A 24953-nucleotide genomic window follows, 5' to 3' on the forward strand; every position below is an offset into this window, starting at 1 on the left:
CAAAACAAAAAAATTTAAAAAATAAAAGGAAAACAACAAATGGAACGTTACAAGTGATGAACAAAAACATCCTAAATATGGGCTGAATATTCTTTGTGGGGAGGGAGGGGAGGGGACCAACACACAATTATCCCCATGGTGTCTCAAAGACTGACTGAAGCCATGAATGCACTTTATTCAGATCTTTGGGCATTTGTAATCATTTTACTTCATGTCTTCTTGGCAAATACCTTAATCACCATAATAACTCAGGACTCTGTAAACATGTTTCCCTTAAGCCTTAAGTTGCTTCTTTTAAACAATGAAAGCAGAGAATAAAGGACTCATTTTTACTGTCCATTTCATTTCAACATAAATCAGCCAATACTTTAATCCAAGAGCCAAACAAAAACATTTTAATAAGTGATAATATTGCTATTCATAAATAATTCTGCTCTGAAACTTCTGGAATAATTAAAGAGAGAATACCACATTGGTAAACACATATGCCGTGGTGGCTGTGGCTGTTTCTGTGCCCCCACCCCACCATCCTCTATACCAGCTCTACACTTTCACATTGCCCCCCAACCCAATCCCCAACACACACACACACACACACACGTTCCTCTGTTAAACAGCGCATACTGCGCCACTTCTGGCCACTTTAAGAACATGTAACACTAGCCAGATTGATCCCGAGTGCTCTGGCTCAACCGAAACAAGACTTTAGCAGCTTTTTTTTCCATTTTTCCTTTTTCATGCTTTTTTTGCAACCCACCCGCTAGCATCCCACTTCACCAGCACCCACACACTCACTCACATTCTCCTTCTGACCATTCCTCTGCCCCCAAAATAAATCTATATCCTATCCATTGGATCCATCATTCAGACTGGCTGGTTCATACACACAAGCACATGCACAAACACCACATCACTTCCGAATGTGAATGTCTGACCCATTCTTGGGTTGTAGTAGTTCCTCCGCAAGGGCCTGGTGAATCAGGAGTCAGGCGAGTGTAAATACACACACAGACACGCGCACCTACACACACACACACACCACACACACACACACACACACACACAGCGTTAAGGCACGGCTCGCCTTTCCCCTCCCATCGCTTGCTTACCTCTTACTCGCGCGCTCTCCCACCCCCACACACACCCCTCACCAGGCCTAAATACTGATGCAGCTTCCTGACGGCATCTAATGTCAGGGGTCATGGTTCCAGAAGCCACCTGTGTTGGGGGCTAATGGGCTCCTAGTTGCCACCCACCCATCCATCCACCCACTCTCTCTCACACACACACACATACACACACACACACACACACACACACACACATATACCATATCACATCGCATACCCTCTCCTGTGCAAAAGGCTTCAGGAAGTCCCCTGATCAGGTAAGGCCTGCAGGTATTGCATTGCTCTGAGGAAAGAAATGATTCTAACAGAGAGATTGCGCTGGACATGTGGCTTGGCAACACTCCTCCATTGTAGCCTTCCTTCTCCTCTTTGCTCCAAAAACAAAAAATAAATACATCTCTTTCCTCCGTTCTTCTCTCAAAATACAGGTAGCTACAGATAGAATATATTCTTTTTTTGCTTTTCGAAAAAAATAAGTTTAATTTTTTCTCATATAGGTTTTTTTTTTCTCTTGTATAGTCCTTCAAAAAGATTTGCAGAGTGAAGCTCCACCAACTCCCATCTCTATGATGACATCACAGGGGTGTTCCTCCACCATTGCCATGGCAACAGTACCTTTGGGATGAGAACGAGTAATAGAGAAAAGAGGAAGGAGTGTGGGGTGGGGAGGCATCTTACAGACCAAAGGAGAGTGTGTGAGGCAGGAGGAGAAGGTGTATTGGGGGGTCACGGAGGGAAGGGAGTTCTTTTTACCTCTTCCATATCACCCCCGCCTCGCTCTCACACTTTGAAATGAAGGTTTGGGCATCCCAGTGTAGTGGTCCCCTGGCACTCCCCCCCCCCATCCCCCGCCCACCGGCCGCCCTGGCCGCTAGCGCCAGGACTGGGCCCGCCGCTGGTCGAACTCTGCGATGAGTCGCTTGATGTGGGCCAGCTTGTTGTGCAGGTACTCGCAGCGCTGCTTCTCCTCGTAGTAGTTTGGGTTGTGCTGGGGGGGGGACAGACCAGAGACGGGCATCAGCAACCACACTCGCATCACAACTGGCCCTCTCTCTCAGCACGCTTTAAACTTCCGCCATCTCACTGTTATTCTTAGGTAGTCTTAGATGAAAGTCAACAAATAACCCCACAAATCCCCAATTTCCATTCTGTCCATTCGAATCATCTCTCAAACACACACAGGAATGCAAATAATGCAAGGCTAAGCCCACTGACGCCTTGACTGATGACACTGATGAGTGATGCTAAGCTTGTAAACCGCAACAAATCTCAAAGACGACAAGACAATGCAGCCATACACGGTCACTGTAAGTTGACTGAATAAACACTCACCTGTTTCATCTTCTTGTACTCTTGCAGCACCTCCTCGTGCACCTCCTGCATGGGCCACAGACACAGAGAACAGTTTAACAGATATACAGCTGATGAAACTATCGTTTTATCACATATCCCACACCATGCACTAGGGTCGTAGCTCCACCAGTTCTGGTGGCGTGCCGACCCACCTGGTACTCTTTGGATCCCGGCGTGAGGCGGCGGCACTGGGCGTCCAGCTGGGTGAAGCGGCGGTTGATGCCGTCCACCCGGGCGTGCAGCACGCGGTACTCGTCGTACTCGGAGTTGAAGTCGTCCTTGTAGCGCTGCCTCTGGTCCGTAGACACCACTGCTGGGTACTTACTGAGTTGGAAAGGGGATTGAGAGTTCTGTGCTATTTTGACTAGACAACCGTTGAAGAAAAGCCTTTTTTAGCACAAGGTATTCATAAATATTGAAGTCATATGCCTGCTCCACTGCGAGAACACACATCTACTGTCCATTACTGACTGTGAAACACAGTGAAGTGTTGTGACTTGAGTGGAAAGTACAGAGAGCTGTAGGCTCTTCAACAACAGGTGCCGTGTGTGTGTGTGGAGCTGCAGAACCTGCTGACTGACATAAGTGATAAGCCTGGGGAAAGACTGAAATCGTGCAAACACACACTCGCTCACACTTTACATCACCTGAGGTTTAAGCATTTATAATTCAGGTCACAGTTTAAATGTGTAAAGTATGATAGCTTTTAAACCACCTAACAATTTAACCTACAATTACTTCCCATCCTCATCATTGCCTGCAGGGACTCTCACCCTTCAAAAGACAGCGCAACCTTCTGCAAGATGAAGAGCTGTGTGTGTGTGTGTGGAATGTAGTCTAGAGCGGTAACACCAAGCAAGTGTAACAGACAATAAAGGAACAAAAACCCAAGGTGTTAGGAGTTATTTACATTGTTATATTGTCTGCTCGGTGTAACTATGACTCTGAATGCTCATGATTTGTATGCAGCCAGACTAGGTGATGGCATTCTCCTCATTAGTATGCACTCAGAGTCCAGACACCATCTACCGCATTGAATGAGTCACAGCTAGGAATACCCAGGAATTGGAATGTAACCACAAAAAGAATGGTGAAGGACTGGACAGGTGAATTGGAATGTAACGACAGCAAGAATGATGAAGGACTGGACGTGTACTCACGTGATATAGTCTGGGGCGAGTGGTGCACTGGACACTTCTGTGGAGTGGACAGTCCTGTCTTTCCCATCTGAAAGTACACAGACACATACAGGCTAACATTATAAATTGTGCGCACACGCATGCACCAGTAGCAGTGAGTGTATTCCCTTGTGTGTCTGCATTACAGACACACACACAGAGCAGGTTTGTTGTGATAATGAGAATGCAGATCTTGGTCCAGATGGCCGACAGGAGAGGTGCTGGAGCACGACTCCCGTTAGCTGCAGGCAGGTGGGGGAGGGGGGGGTTCAGTAGCTGCCATCCAAGCAGCTCAGCAATCATGGGGAACTGTGTGCACGAAGCGTTACTGCTGCACTACCCAGGGACATAGCCCACAACGCGCCAGCACACTCACACACACTCGCAACAGTTCCACATACACACACTACACACGCCAACTTAACATACACCCGAGTGCACTAATCCTCACCTCAAGAAACAGTGCAACATGTACATACACACACACACGGCCCATACCTTCATGTTCGGAGCTGGGACTCCTGTGGGCCGGCGTGTGCTTCTCCTCCGTGCGGTGCTTCTTCCTGGGCCTCTCATCCTCCTCCGTGGTCACCACCACCACCGTGGCCTTCTCCTCCTCCCTCCGCTCCTCTATCCTCCTCTCCCTCTTCTCCTCCCTCCCGCGCTCTCGCTCCCGCTCCTTCTCTTTGTGCTTCTTGGACTTCTTCTTGGGCTTCTTGCTGCTGCTGCTGCTGACGCCGCTGTCAGGGGAGGCGCGGGCGTTGGGGAGCGCGTGGGCGGCAGAGGGAGGCGGAGGAGGCGCGTGGGCGGGCCTGACTGAGGAGGGGGGGGGCTGGGCGAGTGGGCGCGGGAGGCGGCGGACGCCGGCAGCGGCAGCAGCGGGCGGTCGTAGCGGTCGGCCGCCTCGGCGCAGGTGGAGCTCTGGTCCAGGGGCAGGTCTTGCGAGCCGCGGCCCTCGGGCGTGCTGGGCGAGTTGGAGGTGGAGCCGGTGGGCGGCGGGCGGGATGAGGACGAGGGGACGAGGAGGCGGAGGCGGCCGGCCCAGGGCAGGCCGCCGAGGGGGGAGGGGGCGGAGGCGCCGCGCTGGAGCGCCGGTCAGAGGAGGAGGAGGAGGAGGAGGTGGAGGAGAGGGAGGAGGGGGGGGGGGGGGGGGGTGGGGGGGCTCGGCTGGAGAGGTGGGAGATGCGCGGCTTCCTGGGCATCAAAGGGTCGATGAAGTCACCCTCTAGCTGGCGTTTCTGTGTGTGTGTGTGTGTGTGTGTGTGTGTGTGTGGGGGTTGAGGGAGATAAGAGGACCAGATGAACAGCTTCATACATACTGGCTTCAGGTGTGAGATTACAGGTTCACATACATGCAAATGTCCCTTTAGGGGACTGTGCGTGTGCCTCACCTGTGGGGACGTGGGGACTGACTCCTTCGGCGGACTGGTGGATGGCAGGCTCTCCGGCAGAATACCCTTCCTGTAAACAAGAGTACCCTTTGAGCAGTGACAAATTTACAAAAACGCACAGAAAATAAAACACCCATTTTTCTTTGCTGAGGTTGTGCACTCAGCAAGTTTAAATATAGAGTCTCTCCCAGAGAGGGAGCTACTGACAGAAAACACAAGCCTAGGCTTTTCGTGTGGAAAAAAGGGGCCCTTTCATAGCCCAACCATGGTCTCTTTCATGCAAATCACACAGGCAGGCTACGCTAGCACAGCGGCCTACGGGAGTCGCAAATGGAGAAAACATTTGCACAGCAAACTGGCTTAACAACTTAAGAGGCCCCAGTAATAAGATCATCATTTCAGGCGATAAGGACTGTTGCTACAGGGCTCTTAAGGCACTTTATTGCATTGATATTGTAATTTGTGCCATTCAACAGGTTTGGTGAGCAGCGGCTAATCAGCGGGGAACAGGGCTGATAATGAGGACTAGAAGGAGACGTTGATGGCGTCTGTGAGATCAGATAGTGAAGGACTGGCGCTGACCAATCATTAGCTAGGAGATGAGAAGCCTGATGGGAGCTCGCATCGCTGTCAGACAGAGAGAACGGAACCCCCCCCACACACACACACACTGTGCACAGGGGAATGGGTCTGTACAGAGCCCTTGTAAGCCCTCTTTAGGATTGGGAGCAGCTGGCTCGGGTGGGTTAACGCAGGGTTTGACTGTAAGCTCATCTCCACAAAGGCCCTTTGGGATCAACCATGTTGAGTTACCATGGAAAATGAGCTGTGGGTCCCGCTGAAATCCTCTCCAGGTGTGCTTGGGTTTGGATTACCTGTGGCTGTAGGTGTGGTGCGGTGCGGCCCAACCACATAATGGTGAGCGAGTGTGTATTAATAGGGCAGAGGAGACGGCCGCACATTTTCCCAGACGACCATTTGTGCTATTGTTATGTAATTTACCAGTTCCCTCTCTCTCTCTCTCTGTGTGTGTGTGTGTGTCTGTGTGTGTGTGTGTGTGTGCACTTACCGGGTCAGAAGCCGCTCCAGCTGCGTGCGCTCATCTTCGTTGTAGCCGGGCCAGTCCCTTTGCACCTCGCGGTAGATGAAGTCCTTTAGAGAGTACGAATTGTCCTTGGGGTTCAAGTTGGCCACCTGTCACAGAACACACGCAGAACATTATGGACACAGGCAAGGCCTTTCACTTTCAGCCACCACAGGAAGGATCAACAGCAGCCGTTAGAATTTCACTATCATGTCTGCATGCATGCATGGGTGGATGGATGGATGGATAGATACACAGTAGCTTGCGTGAACCTTGACCTCAGACACTAGGCCAAGCTCTCAGTTTCATATCAAGTATATTTTTGCCCTATGCACACTCAGGAGACAGCAGCAGGCCTTATTACCAACACACACTTAACCTTTTGCTCACACACACACCTCGACGTGCCAGCTGTCATTACTGTTCTAAGCAACTCCCAGTCCCTTATAGTCAAAACACTAGTATTACCATAACGGGTAACCAGCAAGCAAAGCTCAAAAAACTGGGCGGGACAGGAACACAACCAGTCGACCAGCGCACACACACACCTAAAAGTCCCCAGAACTTTTACAGACATTATGGACACCAGACACATGCCACAGTGCTAACCCAGTAGCTGTTTCTAAAATTCCGTGGCAATATTCCCCAAGTCAATATATTGCAAAATGTCATTTTAGCAACACACACACACAGAGAGTGGAGAGGAAGAGACTAAAAATAGATGCAGAGTGCTGGCAAGGGGAGGGCTATCGAGTTTCCCCCTCCAATCCGTCCGCGGTTTCAAATTCTTCCAACACCCCCCCCCCCCCTTTCCAAACAAGGGAAACAAAATAAAAGACTGCTCAATAAGTCAACCAACAACACTCAGACACAGGCCTAACCAATCCCACAGTGGTCTCCATCAGGCCGAGAATGAACCATCATGGCCATCAAAATAGAATCAATTAAACCACATTGGTTTGACTTGGAAGAGCCAGTTGTGGGCTCTGGACAGACATGTTTGCAGAAGTGGAGCAAAATACACAGATCAACACAAACTCTGGAATCAAATTTATTGCATAATACTGTAAATGATATGCTGGGGGACTGGTGCCACTGGATCAAATTCCATCTGAAGACGTTAAGTTGACCGCAAGCATGCAGTCACCGAGCCTTTGCGCGTAAAAGCACGGCTATACTGTTTAACGGGACTATTTGAGAGTGCCTCAGTTCGTGCAGCTTCAGGACTTGTACATTCAGAATGTGGGGGTTGTGCTTCCCTACCGCTGGAACCGGTCGCTCTGCTAAATTAAGTGTATTTAAGGACACGCCAACCCAAAACTAAAACTTGACCACACAAATCCCTAAACAAGCCAGCATTGTACTCTCAACCAACCACACACACACACACACACACACACACACACGCGCACACGAGATGTTAAAGTACATTAACAACATTCCCCAAGCCATGTGCACTGCGTTTGTATACACCCCCTCCCCCCATCCCTCTTTTTTTGACTACTTTTTCAGTGTGTGTGCACATCTGCAGATTGCATAGGCAAGATCTAAATAGGAGAAAACACAGAGGGCGAGTGTGTGTGTGTGTGTGTGAACGTGAGTGTCTTTCTCTCTATCCAGTGGGGGTATGAGTGAGTGGTTCAATGTATAGCTCTTAACTCATCCCGTGGCTTTAATTAGGGGTGAATGCAGGCCTTTGTGTGGCCCAAGCCTGGCTTCGCTGAAAGGACTCGCACTGTAGCCTCAAATCATAAACACAGACTCGTTCACGCCTTCATCCAGGCTGATTAGTTCAACATGCTCGAGGACATGCTGTAAAGAATATGTGGGGGAAAGTGACCCTTTCAGTGAGAAACAGACAGAGAGAGATTGACAGACACAGCATAACTGCATGGACCTGATAAACAGCAACCCCTTCAAAGGCTGGCCCTGAAGCCATTATTAGGTCTTGCGGCACAAGAGCAACATACCTGTGCATACAGACATACACTGACAAAAGACAGACGCACATAAACAACTCCACAAAACAGTCACTGCGGCAACTTGGCGACACTGGAATTCAAGTGTAACACATGTGATTATCCCTTAAGCAACACTTCAAGTTATGTAGCAGTGCAAGTCATGTGTATACTTCTAACGTATTACTGTGTAATAAGCTGTCAACAGCAGGATTGACATAACACTCAACACTGCTTGCTTGCACAGCCTGTTTTTGCTATTGACAGAGAATGACCTGTAGTTTTGTTTTTCTGATTCAATATCCATAAACTGCAGTGAGCAACCACGCTCACTAAAGCTTCCACACAGCTTCAGTACAGTCAACCGGACCCAGAAGTGGCTCGTCACGGACGCGATGGGCCACACAGTAAAAACTACGGGCGACATTAAGACCCAAATTAACTTCTGAAGTTCCCCTACAAAAACGCTTCCATCTTTGCCCATATAAGGTGAAATGCAGATGTTTTGCCCTATACACTTGTCATCTGCCTTCGAGTGGATTCGTTCTGTAATCTTCAGTATGTTTAGACGGCAAACTTTTCTGCTTTTTTGCTACCGCAGAGCTAACTTGCAGGGCAACTTGAAATAGGTAGTTAGCTTCGATTAGCAACCGGATCTCCTTATATGGGCAAAGATGGCAGCTTTGGCGACACACACACACGCCTGCCGTCTTCCCTTTTAATGTCAGTTCCCTTTCCACTCCTCACCATGTAACAAGCAGGCACTGTGCAGTAACTAAACATCTATCTCCTCCAATTTCAGAGATGTGTTAGCACCCACGGGTTTCAGCCTTCAAACTTCATCACCTTTATCTTATGATCCTATTCGCCCTCCTTTTGGCATTGCTGGAGGCCTGAGCCAATCTAACAAAGCACGCCACTTCCGTTCCCATCTTCCTGTGCCCAATTCACCCCCATGCCCATTCCATGCCCACCTGTTGCAGGGTGCTGCCCAGCGAGCTGCGGTCCTTCTGGCTGACCCCGTCGCGCTGCAGGCGCGCCAGCACCTCCAGCTTCTTGTAGGAACGCAGGGCCAGCAGGTGGATCACGCGGTCACGGTACGGCCGCTGCGCTACTGGGTTGTTGGTCAGGCACTTGCGGATAGTGCTAGCTGGGTTGATGGGCGTGGAGCGCTTGCGCTCGGGGACTGGGTCCGGGGCAGAGGGCGCCGGCTTGCGCATCTGAACGGTTTTACCTGGTGAAGGGGGGAGGGAGAGGTTACTTTGTGAGCAGGTTAAGAAGACAGGCGTTACCATGTACCATGTTAACTGATGCATGAACAAACCTGTGTGTTTAGTGACTTCTTTAACTGGTATAATAAAATTCACACAAATCCCTGCTCTAGCCTAGCAAGAATACTCTAACAGTGTCAATAAAATGACCTGCCACACAAGTGAAATCAGAAAAAACACAGTTTCAGCACCTGAATGCGATCAACAAATGATAAAAGAATAAAATGCCAAGCTCTGTGGAATTTGAGCAGTGACAGGATTTCAATACCTGAAAACTGAGTGTGTGTGTGAGTGTGTGTGCGCCCGCGCGCGCGCGCGTGTGTGTGTGTGTGTGTGCATAAGCCATGCGCTTATGTGTGTTTGCTGATGAAGGCACAAGGTTCGCTAATCTGTAAGAGTGCACAGGTGTGCGTTTACAGCCAGGCCTCAGCAGTCCGGCTGCTCTCCCATACGTTAACAAATCTGCACATCGTCACATAAGGGATACCAAGAAACGGGATGAGATTGCGTCTTAACGAAATGGATGAAATTCCCTGCACTCCTTTGCATCTCTGCCCACCTCTAAGCTAGTTATCTAACAGACAAATGGTTCCTTGTGGCCTCGCTCCAACTGTGGCTTAGTTTAGCATACCTTAGCATTCACTTTCCCTGTTATGAAATTCAAAAAGCTCTTTAATGGATTAAGGGCACAAACCAGATATTCTTCACCATGATGGGTGCCAAGTGACCCACTACAAGACACACACACCAGACGCACGGTTTCTGCTGTCTCACTGCCCAGGAAGCAGGTGAATCTCTTGTGTCACCGCTTAAGCGCATTACCTAGCGCATGTGACATAACGGAACTCGATTGGACATTAAACGCCAGGCATGGTTTACAGATAAAGCCAATGAGTAGCTTCCTTCCCTCCCTCCCCTCCCTCTTGCTCTAGTCTCTTTAAAGGAAGCCTTCCAGCTTCCTCGTAGTGGCCCAGCAAGGATATCTGCACATGTACCCGCACCTGGTGCTCACGTTCGCGCGCCACGGAATGCTAAGTTTCAATAGCAGGAACGCCCAGAGCGGTTGGAATTACTCATTATCTGATTTAGGCACAGTGTGTGTGTGTGTGTACAATTTGGATGTCAGAAGCCTGGTGAACAACATTACTGTTCCTCCTTTCTGGTGTAATTCTGGGACGTGGCACAAGCCCAGGCCTGACTTCCAGAGAACAGGCGTCTCCTCCTCCCTGCTCCAAACCACTTTTCTCTCACTCGTTCTCAATTTTCTCACGCTTTTCTCCAACCCCAACCCCCCATTCCCCTCTCACTGGCTGCCGCTTCTTCATGCAAAGCCCCAAGAGATTAGGGGATGAGTAACTGACTTTTCTCGTGAGCAAGACACTGAGACTGCAGCAGGGTGGGTGTGTGTGTGTGCCCATGCGCCAGCTCCCAGGTGTTGAGACTGAAACTGTATAAAGAGCAGCTGTGTGCTTGGCCCAAAGGGAACCACACTCCTGCACAACTAACTCATCTAGGAAACAACAGAGGAGAAAAAAACAAATGAGACAAGGTGGGTGAGAGAGAGAGAGAGAGAGAGAGAGAGAGAGAGAGAGAGAGAGAGAGAGAGAGAGAGAGAGAGAGAGAGAGAGAGAGAGAGAGAGAGAGAAAAAAGAGAGAGAGAGATTGGCTCTAACATTCTTTTGTAAGAGCAGCATCTTCACTCATACAGCACATGGTTGTGTGGGAGAGACGGCGCCACCGCCACACATTTTTCGCCACACAGAGAATTTTAACGCGAGGTGATCTACTGGCTATTTATGTTTATAGCCTCTGTTCTGACCCACACGCAAATTACCGCTTAGTCCAAGCACTTCTCTCTCTGTCACACACACACACACACACACACACACACACACACAGAGAGAGAGAGAGCAGCCACTAAAAATACCTCTGGCAGGTGAGACAGAGACAGCCAGGCAGGCACATAACACACCGAAAAAGATACCCCGGCTATGCAAAACAATTGAAGAGGCTTGCAACAGATTATCCACTGTGCAGCTCTCAGTTTCATGACTGTCTCTCTCCTTCCCTCCCCAATCACTGAGCAGAGTTCCATGAGAAGGGGGGGAGACTGAGATGGAGAGAGAGAGAGAGAAAGGTAAGCAAGAGAGATCACTTGAGTGTAATGGGATTAACTTTCACTTTGTTCATCTCACTGACCTTAATCTCACAGACCAGTCTCAGCCAGACACCTGATTTCCCAGTACCGATCATGCATATGAGGGTGTGTGTTTGCATAACACGCTAGATAGAACTGTCAATGCATTAGAGAAACTCCTCAGGCCGTCTACATGCCAAACAAACACCGCAGACGAGTTTCTCTAATGCACCGACAAATCTATGACAAGCATTGCTAACATGAAATTCCAGCGTTGCTCAGAGAGAGAGAGAGAGATGCTGATGGCCGGGTGGCTCCAGACTGGGAGGGTATTCCATCAACATCGCTAAAGGCCAAACCTGGCTTATTTCGATAAGCCTCGCTAATTTTAGCGAGAATTCCATTCCATTAGTGTGGTTAACGTGAATCCCAGCTTGGTAACTATGGGAATTTATGCCACAGAACTAACCTGGTCCGTAGCAGGTTAACCTTCAAGCTAAATTAAGCTGTGTTGCAAAAAAAAAAAAAACAATCAGTCGGAAAACGAGTCCAAAAAGATGGTTCCGTCAACCTGTGCTCTTGTCACCTGTAGCCTACAACTTCAAAAATAGAAGTAGGCCTAGAAATGTTTTTTTCCCCGACCCGTCATCAAGCATGGGATTTACACATTCACTAGCTCCAAAGAATGTATGAAGATTATGTGATTAAAATTTTTTTAACTTCACATGCGTGTGGTTCTAGGAATCTTGCTACTCAGCATCACTTACGTTCGGTGGTGGTGTAACGTGCAGCGGGACGGCATAGTAAAGGAATTACATTCTTGCGTGTTCGCAGATTCGCTTCCCATACGAAATATTAAGGCTACATAGTTTATCACCTTGATAATGGCATTTTTAGTTATAATCTTTGATGAAAGACATATGTCTACTGCTGATAAAGGGTCATGCACATTTCAGGGTTCGTACACCTATTCCAAGATCAAATTCAGCTTTCAAGCTTTTCCAGCACTTTACAGCGGTGGCAAATGACGTATTATACGACTATACTAACTCAAAATGATTTTTACTTTATCATTTAGAGATGGTTTTAACAGACAAAATTGTGTTTCTTAATAGCAGGAAAAGAAATTAAAGGGAAACTTAAAAATGTGTCACCTGTCTGGAAGTAGACTTTGCTTGCTATCTAACTGAGTCAATATACCAAAAAAACAACAAAAAACACATTACATAAATAAATAATTAAAATAAAAGAAAATAAATCACTCAACAAATAACAGTCTCCTGTGTAAATAACTGACCAATAATCAATATCATGCTTAGATATCCATATAAATATCTACTATTATATCTAGGCTAGGCTACTATATGCTAGGCCTAGGCCTACTATTGGTCCAGACTCTGATATCTAATTTTCAGTGCAGGTTAGCCTCCACTAAATTTTAGCATAACATTTTGAGTAGGCCTTGAAGTCAGCCTTTGTTCAGGTCTGACGATTATTTATTTTGGACAATGGATTTGTGGGTATTGAACTTAATTTGAGCTGCGTGAGACACTGTGTTGAGTCATGTCAGAGGTAGGCCATCTACAACTATGTGTTGCGTGACGGTGCGTTGATGCAAGGATAATTGTCTCGTCGGCTATTTTTAACTAATAAATGAAACTTGAAATTTGAAGAAAGAAAGGTGACCTCTATGGTAGATACGGACATAGACATGACTGGTGCGGTTTTGCATTCACATACCATAATGTTTCGTTTCCCTCTTCAACCTAACTTTCTCCTTGTCTTCCAATGATTGGAGCTAGTAGCCTATTCAATAATATGTTAGCTTTAATGGCAACCTAGCTAGCAATGCATCTGTATGACCCTACATAATTTCTGTTCAGCAGTCCGAAATAGCTGTTTTCTAACCAACGCTTATTAAAACGGCAACCTCACTTCATGTTGGTGGTGCAGTCATCGCCGACTGTGTGGAGGGGGGGCGTTGTCACGCATGAAACCAGATCCATATACTGGGCAGATCAGTCACACACGCAGAGGCGCAAGCAAGGACCATGGCGGAGAAGTTTTAATTTTTTTAAACTCTCCAACTTTCTGCATCTAATAAGCTTATTATTCCGTCAGAAAGCTATTTGTGTCAAAAGAAATACACTTACAATTTTAAGCATTTTCAAGCACTTTATCCGAAATGCAAGCACTTTTCAAACCTTGAAAACGCAACATTAAAATTCAAGCATTTTCAAGGATTTCAAGCACCCGTACGAACCCTGACATTTGGTAGGCTGTTCAGTGACAGCTTTGCCAGTGGGCTATATTATATCTGATGCAAGCCAAAGGATAATTCTGTAGCCTATGCAGCTAATAATTAAAACTGCTTCATGTGTCGACGATTGTTCATGAATGTCAAATCCACTGTGTGCTACACAGATTAAATACTAGGCATAAATTGAATTGAAAGCCATTGCATTTCAGATTATTTTATTTCAAACACTTTGGGACTTATGGGAGACAATAGGCTATTATGTTGATACTAATTTATTTTATGACCACCTACACCTAGACAATAATTTGGAGTGAACACTTTTAATCTAAGAACGTAAGCTATAGATAGTTTTGAATATCCATAAGTTGTTTGAGTTTATACTATTTATTCATTCACTCATTTTGTTCAAGCATAGAGTCTATGTGTTCAAGAGTTAAGCCAATCAAACTCGCAATTGATTTCAAACCATTAGCATTGTTGTTTTAAATGTATGCTTTCATCATTCTCCAATTTCTGTAGGCAATCTATTCTTTTCTCTCTATGTTAAATTTGATGACTTTCGATGAAATCAAACAGAAATTGTCTAGTGTTGTCTTAATTTTACATATATCATCTTTTCGTCAATCTACTGTTTTGGTCTACTGTTCTACTTTGTGCACGAGCAGAGATGAAGCTGACTTAAACCTCGCTTGAATAAACGAGGCCAAGATGCCGCTAACTTGAGTTAATGGAACGGCTTCAGGCCCAAGTGAAAATCTACGCTAGTTCAAGTCAGGCTATTTCTGTTAAGCGCCGCCTTCATTAGCGAGGTTGATGGAATACCCCCTGGGTGTGTGGAACCAGACTAATTCAAACCAATCCCAGGCAGGGCTGTGGGAGTTGCAGGGGGAAAGCCAACCAGGGGCAGCGACACATGGAGTGTGTGGTGGAGGTCCCGTCAGTCAGGCAGGAATGGGGCCTTAACTACTATTAAGTGATGATGGGTGGTAGCGTCACTGTAAAGTGACCTCTGTGTGTTATGTGTTTACACAACACAGAATATTTTTTTTGCATACACATGTAATGTTTACATTTTTTACATGCGTGTCTGAGTGAGTGAGTGTGTGTGTGTGTGTGTTTCAGGGCAGGTACCTCTGAACTGGCCACCAGGCTTGATGACTTTGGTGCTCTTCTTGCGCGAGTCCTCCTCGACCTGAGTCATGCGCTCGCGAGGGTCACCTGATAGGACTCGCTGGTGGCACAGACAGTGATCTTGTCCTGTATCGTGCCCAGAGACGCCAGGTGCGGGGTGCCAGAACTGTAGGATGGATGGACAGACCAACAGGGCACTCATTCAATAAATAGTCAATTTCAATGTAAATAATTATAAAATAATGTAAAATATTAATAGAAATGATACGAATGCTGATTGAGTGCATTTCATTACCACAAACAGATAATAGCCATGTAACTAGCCATGTCACCCATGATGCCATGAGACAATGAGGATCAACAGGTTGCAGAGATTTCCTTATTTCTCTGGAGTACAGACTGTTTGGTATTAGTAATCATGATTCATGTCATCATGCTGAAATAACACACTGCAACCTCTTTTACATGTCATTTCCACCTGAAAGTAGCCTAGGTGACCAAAAGGAGCACCCAACCACATGAGAAAAGCCATGAGCAGGGCATCTACCAGTAGCCAAGGTGATATGCTACTCCCTGCACTTTCACATGTATGTGTGGCTTCAGAGTCACTCCACTGCAAAGTGCCTCTGCGTGGTAACAGATGGGAATGGACGGACATGCCGCATGCGGATCTTGGCCTATATGCTTTTACAATGGAAGCTTAAGGCTATCATTTTGATTTGAATTGGTACTTTTAATGTTATTGCAATGTGAACTACAGCTATTGTTAATTGTTCCTGCTAATGTAAGCTAATACAATAGACGGGCCACAATCATTTGTGCATTTCTTTTGGCTACACGTGTTTAATTCCGTGACGCTCACCGGCCCAATCCCAATCTCTTCCCTGACGCACTCACACACTTTGAAGCACATTCCCGCAAACTTTGTGAGGGCTTAGGGCTGTCCCACTGCAAAATTGTGAAGTGCTTGAGGACTCGCTCGCACCCTTTCCCCAAGTCGGCGTATATGAACACTTTACTCAAGGGAATTACCTACAATTCATAGTGTTACGTAAACGTAACGTGTTATGTAGTAACGTAAAACACAGGGTTACCCAAAAGGAGGCTGGAAGCTCAGTAACCAATTGCCATAAAAAGGAAGCATGTTTGGAAACATGTTTGCGTAACTCGTTTTTTTTTTGTTGTCAATTTAATGATTTAGCATTTTGAACCCTTAGACCATCGCAAACAGGCTGGCAAGACAGCAAGCACAGCCTCATCACAGCTATGATGACTGAGGGACTTTCTTGGTGTCGCAATCATTACATTTTCAACACACTGCTCAGTGTGACTTGGGTATAGACTACAGGTGTACAAGGGTTTGGATAGGTTAATGATTTGGTTTGAACAGTACAGACATGTTGAGAAGGTGTGTGGTTTAGCTGCGGGTGTGCAGAACAGGTGTGCTGCGGTGATGACAGTTACGGGTGTGTGTGTGTTGAAGGGCTAGCTAGTGTGTGTGTGTGTGTGTGTGTGTGTGTGTGTGTGTGTGTGTTCATACCTGGACATGTACTGGTGGATACACTCGAAGCTGCCCTGAGGGTTATCCTTGCCAACATTTGACAAGTAGAAATCAAAGTTAGCGCTGTCAGGGGCGTCCATCCGGGGAATCTTAATACGCTGCAGGAACAAAATAGTCAGGTCATAATCCACCAGTGCACACACACACAAAAATACCACTGCCTGCTTTGTAACTTCACACTGTGTCCTTTACATTCAGATGGATATGAATGCAGAGATGCATGTGTGCTTTTGTGATCAAACCTATGTGGTATGTCAGTGGTCATCCATGAGGTGTGTCTGCATGCGTGCATGCGCTCTGATGTTCATATATGGTGCTAGTAAAGAGTAGGTGTTTATGGCCATAGGGGTGGTGCTACTGTACAGGGTTATGTTTATTTGTGGTCATATGTGGGTGGCTGTGTTTGACCGATATTGTTTGCGAGGGGGTCTTCCAGCCTATCTGGTTGCTATAGTATTTATAGCCGTTCCTGGGCTGAACTCTTCCTGGAGTTCAAAGAGCAGCCAGTCACTTTCACAGGAGCAGGGGGGGGGGGGGGGGCATGGCTGAGTGGTGGTGTCTGGGACTCGACCCACAGGCCACCATAAATAGCCCTTCCTCTCAGTTAACACTCACTGCTCTATTCTATTACACTCACACAGACTTCTTCAACCTATAGCTTGAACACACATATGGTGGTAGGGTTAGAATGACTCAGCTTAAGTCCACTGCAGTGAAAGGCTCAGTCCAAGCCCCCCCCCCCCAACCTTGGAGAGGCCACAGCCGACTTTGACCTGAGGCTGCAGTGAGCCGATATAGACACACACACTGGAGTGATTTAGCAACCTGCAGGCCAACATGGCTGTCAAAGTGGAGCAGGTGTACGCCAAATGCCCCATGGCGAAGCCTCGAGACATCCCACTGACTTCAGGGTTTCCCGCAGCACTTTGCAGTCAAGGCAGCCACCTTGGCAAAACAAGCCTGCCGCCTTAACTACGTCGTCAAAAAAAAAAAAAAACCGTGTTACTTTGTCCTGTTTTCTCCCTTTCATTCCAAACCGTGACCAATGCCAATCTCCGTTCTCCGCAGAACACAATAAAAAGTAAGAAGAAACGTGTTATGAATCGAAAAATAATCAGATTTTATAATCTTTACATATATGATATGCCTCCGAATCAGAGCTAGTGAGCGGAGCCGAGCGGTGCAAATATCTTGCTCCTCGTTCAAGAATCAGTCAAATCTCGAGTGATGGTGTGTCAGGTGTGATGAAATGCGTTCATATTCCACTTTTTATGTCAAACGTTGCAGGCCTATGGAAAGGTTTAGTGGCAGGGTTGTCCAATGATCAAGTTGTTGCTTCAATTTGTGTTTTAATTTATGCGGCGCACCGATGCTGGGTTCATCCGTTTTGGCGCCAAGTTTAAAATGTTTAGCCCGACTGCGTGATTTGTCATTTTCGTTCTTTTGGCAATTAATCCCGACTGATCCCTTTAGTTAACGTTGCCAAGCTTGTTTGTTGTTGCATTATCAGTGTTGCAGTCTTTTAAAATAAATGTTCTGAGTGAAATATATTGCCGTTGCTCTTAGTTCTTTGGGACCGGGGAGCTAAATTGACCTGACGCGAATTTGACCGGAGAACCGGCCGAGTAAACAGCCACCTGCTCTCAGCACAGTGTTGACTTGAGCGTCTAACCGGAAGCGCAAGACTGACCGTGCCTACGCGTATGCTTTCTAAATTATTTAGCTAACTAGATCCCCATCAACGAACTTAGGCTATATGGCCAATATCTTTGAAATTTAACGGTCTTGGTTTTATTAGAAAGACAGTTGGGCATGCCTCAGACTCGTGGTGTGAGCGGTATGGGAGCGGAACAGAGTGGCCACTCCGAGCTCTAAATTAAAAAGCGTTCCGCGCTCAAATTCCATCCATATTACATAAAACTATAAAATGATCTAAACTTCATTCACTCTCAGTGTATAGATCAGGACAGACTTGCGGAACAGGCTGCAGGTCAACAGTCTGACAGCCTGCATGAAGATAAGCATTAATGGTCCAATAGTAAAACAGTGCAATTACCAAAGGGCCCTTTAAATGATCTTTGTAAAGCCAAGGAGGATGGCTTGTAACGATGCTAGTTGTCAGCCCTGCCATAAGTAGTGACTGATCACATTTGCACATTTTGTTGTTTTGCACTTTCTTTTGCACTTGTTCTATAGTTTGTAATAGTTTTTGTTAAAATTGCACAAATTTTTTGAAATATTTGATATTTGTATACTGTTGTATAGTTTGTTAACTGTTATTTTGAGAAGCTGGTTATTTATTTAATATGTAGTGTTTAATAAATAATTGTTAAATATACAGAGTCTGTAGTGTATCGCACAAACAAGACGCCAACACACACACACCTACGACCTACCACCTTGACTAACACATTTCCTGCGGGAAACCCTGGACTTAATGGGAAGGGCCTGAGTTCCAGTGAAAGTTTTTCTTAACACTTTTATAGTACTCTAACAGGTTAAATGGTATCAGTAAGACTCACCCCTTGAAGTCCCTGGAAATGTATAGTTGGCTGCGAGGACGGTACATTCTGAAAAAGAAAAAAAAAAAAAAAAAAAAAAAAAGGAAATGGCATGAGAAACTGAGCGACAGATAAATGCAAATTTCTTTTCTCAGATCATGACATTTTGAAACATCAGAGCGGAGAGTGGAAATCTGCTTTAGAAGTTCCCCATGCTCAGGTGGAGCATGAATCGAAGTGTAAATCAACCAACGCTTTAGTCGGTCACACTGACAAAGTGGCATTCAGCAATCAGTCAACGCTTGTCATGAGCTAATCCCCTTTGAGCCTGCTCTTGTTTATGGGCCTCATGAAGGCAACAATTGGCTTCACATGAACATGTAGCCTCAGCTATATGGCAGCCAAACTGATAAGTAGCAGAGGCTTGTAGAACTAGCCTGGACACAGCTCCTCATTACAGACATCCACAGAAGGTAGCAGCAAAGCTAGAAGCTCCGTGACCACACAAATTCCTAATGAATGTCAGCAGACTAAGGTGGCCAGTGTGTGCGTGCGTAATGGAGGGTTCAAGGAGTTGTGAGATGGGGAGAAACCAGGCAGAGAAGATAGACAGGGTAATGCAATAAATGCATTATTATACTCACCTTTTTAAAATGTAAGGCCTGGATCGGATTCCCTTAAGCCTGACATTGTGCGCTTTAAAGTAGACAGAGGAGTGCCGCTTCAAAGCATTCCACTAACTGGGGCGAAGATCAGTTTCACACAACTGTCAAGTTAAATCCATGGAGGAATCCGAGACAGTTTAAACATCCACACAGGTGAGCTTACCGTCTTCACAGTGTGGTATGAGCTACAGGCGTGGCATGCTACCTTGCACTTCACCACAACACAAGAGGCAGATGGAGTTTTCCAGTAGCCAATCAGATGACACGACACAGTGACAGATGCACCAACGCATGGGCAAGGCTTGGCCCCTGCACATTGTAATCATGCATTCTCTCTCTTGGCCCACCCTCGTCTCATTGCCAGATAGATTAACAATGATTAACTGGTAGAGAAGGCCGTGTGGTGTGTTTGTGGGGGGTGATAGAGTGTGCAGTCAAACACAGCATGAGATACTGTAAACACACACACACTTCCCAGTGCCAAGCTCATACACACACCAGGGCCAACTAGGCAGACACGTTTTGAAAAGTCAAGTATGGCACCATAGGAGAGCGCTTAACTATGCATGTGTTCAAAACACTCCAACACAGTAATCTAGTTTACATACACAAAAAGCAAGAGGACAGAAACCTAATGAGCAGGCTATCTAAATCTACTGTTAGCGAACGGAGAGTTAACGGACTCATGAAATGATCCGACGCAATATAAACATTTGCACACCTTGTGGTTTGATGCTTCCTTCTTTGGAAAAAAAGTAAATAAGCTTCCTGTTACAAGTCTGCACATAGATGGTTGCTGATGCTGAAACATTGTAAACAGCATCTTAAATGTAGTATGTCTGAATAGGCTGGATATGTACTGTCAGTTTTTTCACTACAGATTAAAGAAGAGGTCCAATGGCATCTTTTTAATAACATTCAGACCTGTCTTCACGTCAATGTCCCATTTTACAGGCTTTAGGATTATCTTCAGATTCTTTTCCATGACAGTCATACTCCAATGACAGTTAACACACCTGATTGCCACAAGCTGTTTAGGCTCTCCACTATGCAGTTCTGTGTCCTGGGACAAACCACCCCGCAAACATGTCTAAGCAAAACTTTCACAGCACATCACCAACTAGATCATCTAAAGACAGCAGTGGGTATGCTAATGAGCTTTTGTCAGTGCCAACTGTGTTGGTGCTGTTTGCAAGAATTCTGTAAGCCTTTTTAGCTTGTTAGTTTTTAGACCAAAACAGTTTACTGTTGCTGAAAAGCAATGACAGAATAGGCCTAGCTTAAATTGTATTGCATCAGTGCATCACACGGGTTGCTAAATGTTTATCTATATGACAAGCTATGTGGTTAATAGAAACATTTGATAATCGGCCTGAATATGTCAAGAAAATACACAGAAGGAAATCACCAAAGTACTTTCCCCCTTTGGAGGCTAAAGTACAGACGGTTTACCTCCTGTTGAAATCTAGCAAAGGTGTGACTAAGGGACAATTATGAACAAGACATACATAGACTTAACTGAAATCAAGAGATGACCAGTAGTGTTTATTCTCTGGACAGGCTCCTGCTCACGTAGTCACTGACTTTTCACTGGTCCAACAAATTATGACTAAACAGTCCAACGTCACTTCCTTCCTCAGAAAATCCTCCGAGAAATCAGATACCTTCGAGGTAACCAGTCGTCTGTGCACACTGAATTTGCTGATGGCACAAATGTCTGACAACTTCTACCGGCACTTTCCCGTAGCAAATAGCACGTAGCCCAAAACAGCAGTGCAAGTTATGGCGTCCTACATTTTTTTTCCATTTCTTTATATTTTACTTTGAAGTAAACTATTGTCATGGTTATTCATTTAGATTTTTGTTATGCCCATTTAGCAATAGGGTTATCTTAAACCTGTTTTATCAACACATCCAGGTAATAGCCTAGTTTTCAGTAGCTTTTAGCTAAATGCATGACACGTACTAAGCTCCATTTAACGAGAGGGGGCAAGCTGGTCCACGAGTACGTTCGCATTAGATTGCGTTCATGCTTCCAAATTATTTTATTATTGGCTGTCAAACTCACTATCAATTAGCAGCTACGGTTAAATTCATCTATTACTCGGGCTTTGGATTTAATCTGTTAACCTGCAACTGTTTCAAAAGTTCAAGCCGACAAATTTACATGTCGAACATAGTGCTATGATTCTACTGATACGTTATTTAAACATGGCAAGTAATTAAGTTACAAATGCCGCACTAAATGCTATCTTGGGACATAAAGATCAGAATATGCCAGCTGCTAGCTGGTAGAGTAAGAGTCACAACTTTAAACAAGACCGATAAGCACTTTTAAATCAAGCTATTGCTAACATTTTGGTAAAGTTAGCTAACGTTTATGTCAGACAGCTGCTGTAATGTTTGCCAGTTTTCTAAGCCTAGTCAATGATCAAGCAAGCAATATTAGCTGTAGTCAGCTAACACGAACGTTACCATCAGGTACATTTTCGATGGAGCCAGAGTTATCAATAACGAATCTATGTCGTATTAGAACAAATTTCGCATGGCAGTCGAAATTCTTCTGTCATTCTTGTAAGATATCCAATGACCCCCATTTTGGCGTGCAGGCCCATAGCCAAATATAGATCACTCTTTGGCATACCGTTACTTATAAAACAGCTTTAAGCACGGTCGCCAGCTAGTTCTAGCTAGGTCAACGTCAAACTAGCGTCATAAGCACACTTGCCAGCTAACCAACCAATCTATCTAGCTACTTGCAAATGATGGCTAACTTTGCATAGCGGATTTGAAACTTGCTACAGGGGTTTTAACGTTTGACCACAATCGTTAGCCCTAAAGCTAACTAGCTCGCTAAGCCACTGCAGTGAAACGTTTGTCACTATTTTCACCAGCTGTAAAATTACCTTTTGAGAGGCTAATTTCAGTCCGAGAAGGCAATCGATCCGCCATTATTTGCCTTTATGTTAACCAATGTTAGTCATCTTGCTAACGTTACAGTCTAAGATCATTTAAAACCGGTTTCAGAGCCCTAACATTAACGTTAACTTTCTGGTCGAACTGCCACGTTGTTAGCTCGTTTAAGTTGTATATGAAATTAAAATACGCCGACTAGTTGCAAATGTTAGCAACTTAACCCTTATCAAGTATTTAGAGCTAGCAGGCTGGCTACACGCCAATACAACCCAAACCCTGCTGTTTAAAACTAATTATATTCAGGTGCATCTATCGATTACATTTGGCATATGGACTGGAGGAGAGACATTCGTTTAACCAGATTCAAGTTAACGTTATCAGTATAAGAGAAGATATATGGTGGCAAATGCATAAATTCTTATCACAGTGCTGTGTTGGCTTAACCTAACGTCTGAGCTGCCACTTGGCTTAGTTGATCGGTTGGGTCACTAGTAATTGTCAGTTAGTTAAAACTCCACTGTGGCCTTTACATTATCATTTCCAATCCATAACTAGTAGTGTCACTTTTGATGTGGTGCTTAAATGTGAAATAACGCCGTTATCCAGCAGCAGTCAACAAACTGCGTGGCAAATGTCTCAACTCCAGACCAGAAAACTTCAGAAAAAGTGTAGGTAACAGTTTACTCCTTAGTTGTCGTGCTTTCTCATTCAACTTACCTTACAGTTTTGGTAGTTTTCTAGCGCTCGTATGGCTGTCTCCGTCAGTTTTACGTGCAATACTGTGATTTTGCTCGCATTCCGTCGGCTACAATTCAGTCCGTACCTCCCATCCTCGGAGAGAGCCGCCATCTTTACCAGCCTTCCACCATAGTCCCTCTGACGATTGGGCATATACTGAACAACTCTGCTTCGCCGGGACAGTGGAGGGAGGGACTCCCGAAAGGGTTAGTTCTAAAATTGTGAGTCTGATTGGCCTCTCATTTTTCTCCTACCTTCCCTTTAAATCTTCTGAAATGTGCAACAGTAACTTCTGCTGTGTACGTGCGACAGAAAGCTAAACTATCTAACTACCAGTGTTTTGTCCATAGCTGACAATGCCGCCTGCTTGTTTGCGTTTAACGATGCACGTGCTTGTAATAATCAGCTGAGAGACTGGTATCTACGTCATAGAACATCACAGATATCGAACTGCATGTGCACCCGTCTCTGATGTGCATCCGTCCTTATTGATAATAGGCCCATTCAACAAATAGTATAAATAATGGCAACAAACTAATGTAAGATGTTTCATCTGAACAAATAATATATAATATTAAAATAATATAAAATATTATGTTCTACCAGCCCTGGCCATAGTTCAGAGGAAATATAATGGGCTACAATCATGCAGTTAATCAGTCTTATCTCTTTGAGTCAGTGACCACGATGGCTGCCAGTGTTTTGGTGTGGTGTAACCTAGGATGGGTGTGGGACAGCCTGTGTGAATCCAATAGATTACTGATGATACCACACCCATACTGACAGTGTATTGAAGCAAGGTTTGTAGAGGAGATTATTCTCTCTCTCTCTCTCTCTCTCTCTCTTTCTCTCTCTCACACACACACACACACACACACACACACACACACACACACACACACACATCGACTGATACCTGACAATGTAGAGAAGTAACATGTTTTGTGTCAGGTGTGTTTGTGTGTGAGTGTGTGCACGCTACATTTTCAGCATATAATGTGTGTTCAAACACTTGTGGCTCTTGCTCTTGTGGCATGCTACTGACAGATCTTCTGAGGAACAATGGCCCAGAGAGCGAGACTGTTTCTGGCACGCCAGGCCTCCTCTATCTGCTGCCCTGCCTTTCCTTCTCCCCTCAGCCCTGGCCGTTTGTTGACACAAGTACTCATTGTGGCCAGCTCAGAGCACCGAGTGCGAGTGTGGGTGCAGCCAAACGCCTAGCCAGCCTGGCCGCTTTTCACACAGCCCGCTGCTAACGCACAATGAAGAATGGACAGGATTGTACTGATGCGTTTGGCAGCCATTGTTTGACACGCGAGTCACAGCCAGCGAGTCATAGGAGCAAGGATCTGAAGACTCTGGAAGAGAGAGAACAAAAGGGAGAGAGAGGTTTAGAGATGTGCAGGGTCTTCTTGCGGTCTTGAAGGAGCAGAGATGAGATGGTTTAAGGCAGCTAAAATGAAAGAAGAACAAACTTCAGGATGACTTGACAAGAGTTTCAGATCAGCCAAATACTATTTTTTTCTTTTATTTGTCTCGTGTGTACAATGGTCATCTTTTCTTGTCCCCTTCCTGCTGTTTGTCTTCCATAGTTCCCCATAGTTCACTCGATCATGTCAAAAGGATCTTAATTATATCATTGGTTACCTGAAATAATTTGTTTTGGCAGCAAGTATATG

At 45.6% G+C, this 24953-nt stretch overlaps 1 protein-coding gene across 1 annotated transcript; it reads right to left on the reverse strand.

Moving 5' to 3' along the window:
* Positions 1-1856: 1856 nt before the first annotated feature.
* On the reverse strand, positions 1857-23700 carry ell2 (elongation factor for RNA polymerase II 2). Its single transcript, XM_048259135.1, is given in 15 exon segments — positions 1857-2118; positions 2463-2507; positions 2636-2807; positions 3644-3710; positions 4160-4456; positions 4459-4660; positions 4663-4899; positions 5053-5122; positions 6122-6246; positions 9069-9328; positions 14894-14972; positions 14975-15059; positions 16434-16552; positions 18977-19024; positions 23254-23700. Coding segments are annotated over 15 exon segments (2097 nt in total). The 5' UTR covers positions 23428-23700; the 3' UTR covers positions 1857-2001.
* Between the last annotated feature and the right edge of the window lie 1253 nt (positions 23701-24953).

The sequence above is a fragment of the Alosa alosa genome, chromosome 12 (genome assembly GCF_017589495.1).
Source record: "Alosa alosa isolate M-15738 ecotype Scorff River chromosome 12, AALO_Geno_1.1, whole genome shotgun sequence".
Lineage (NCBI taxonomy): Eukaryota > Metazoa > Chordata > Actinopteri > Clupeiformes > Clupeidae > Alosa > Alosa alosa.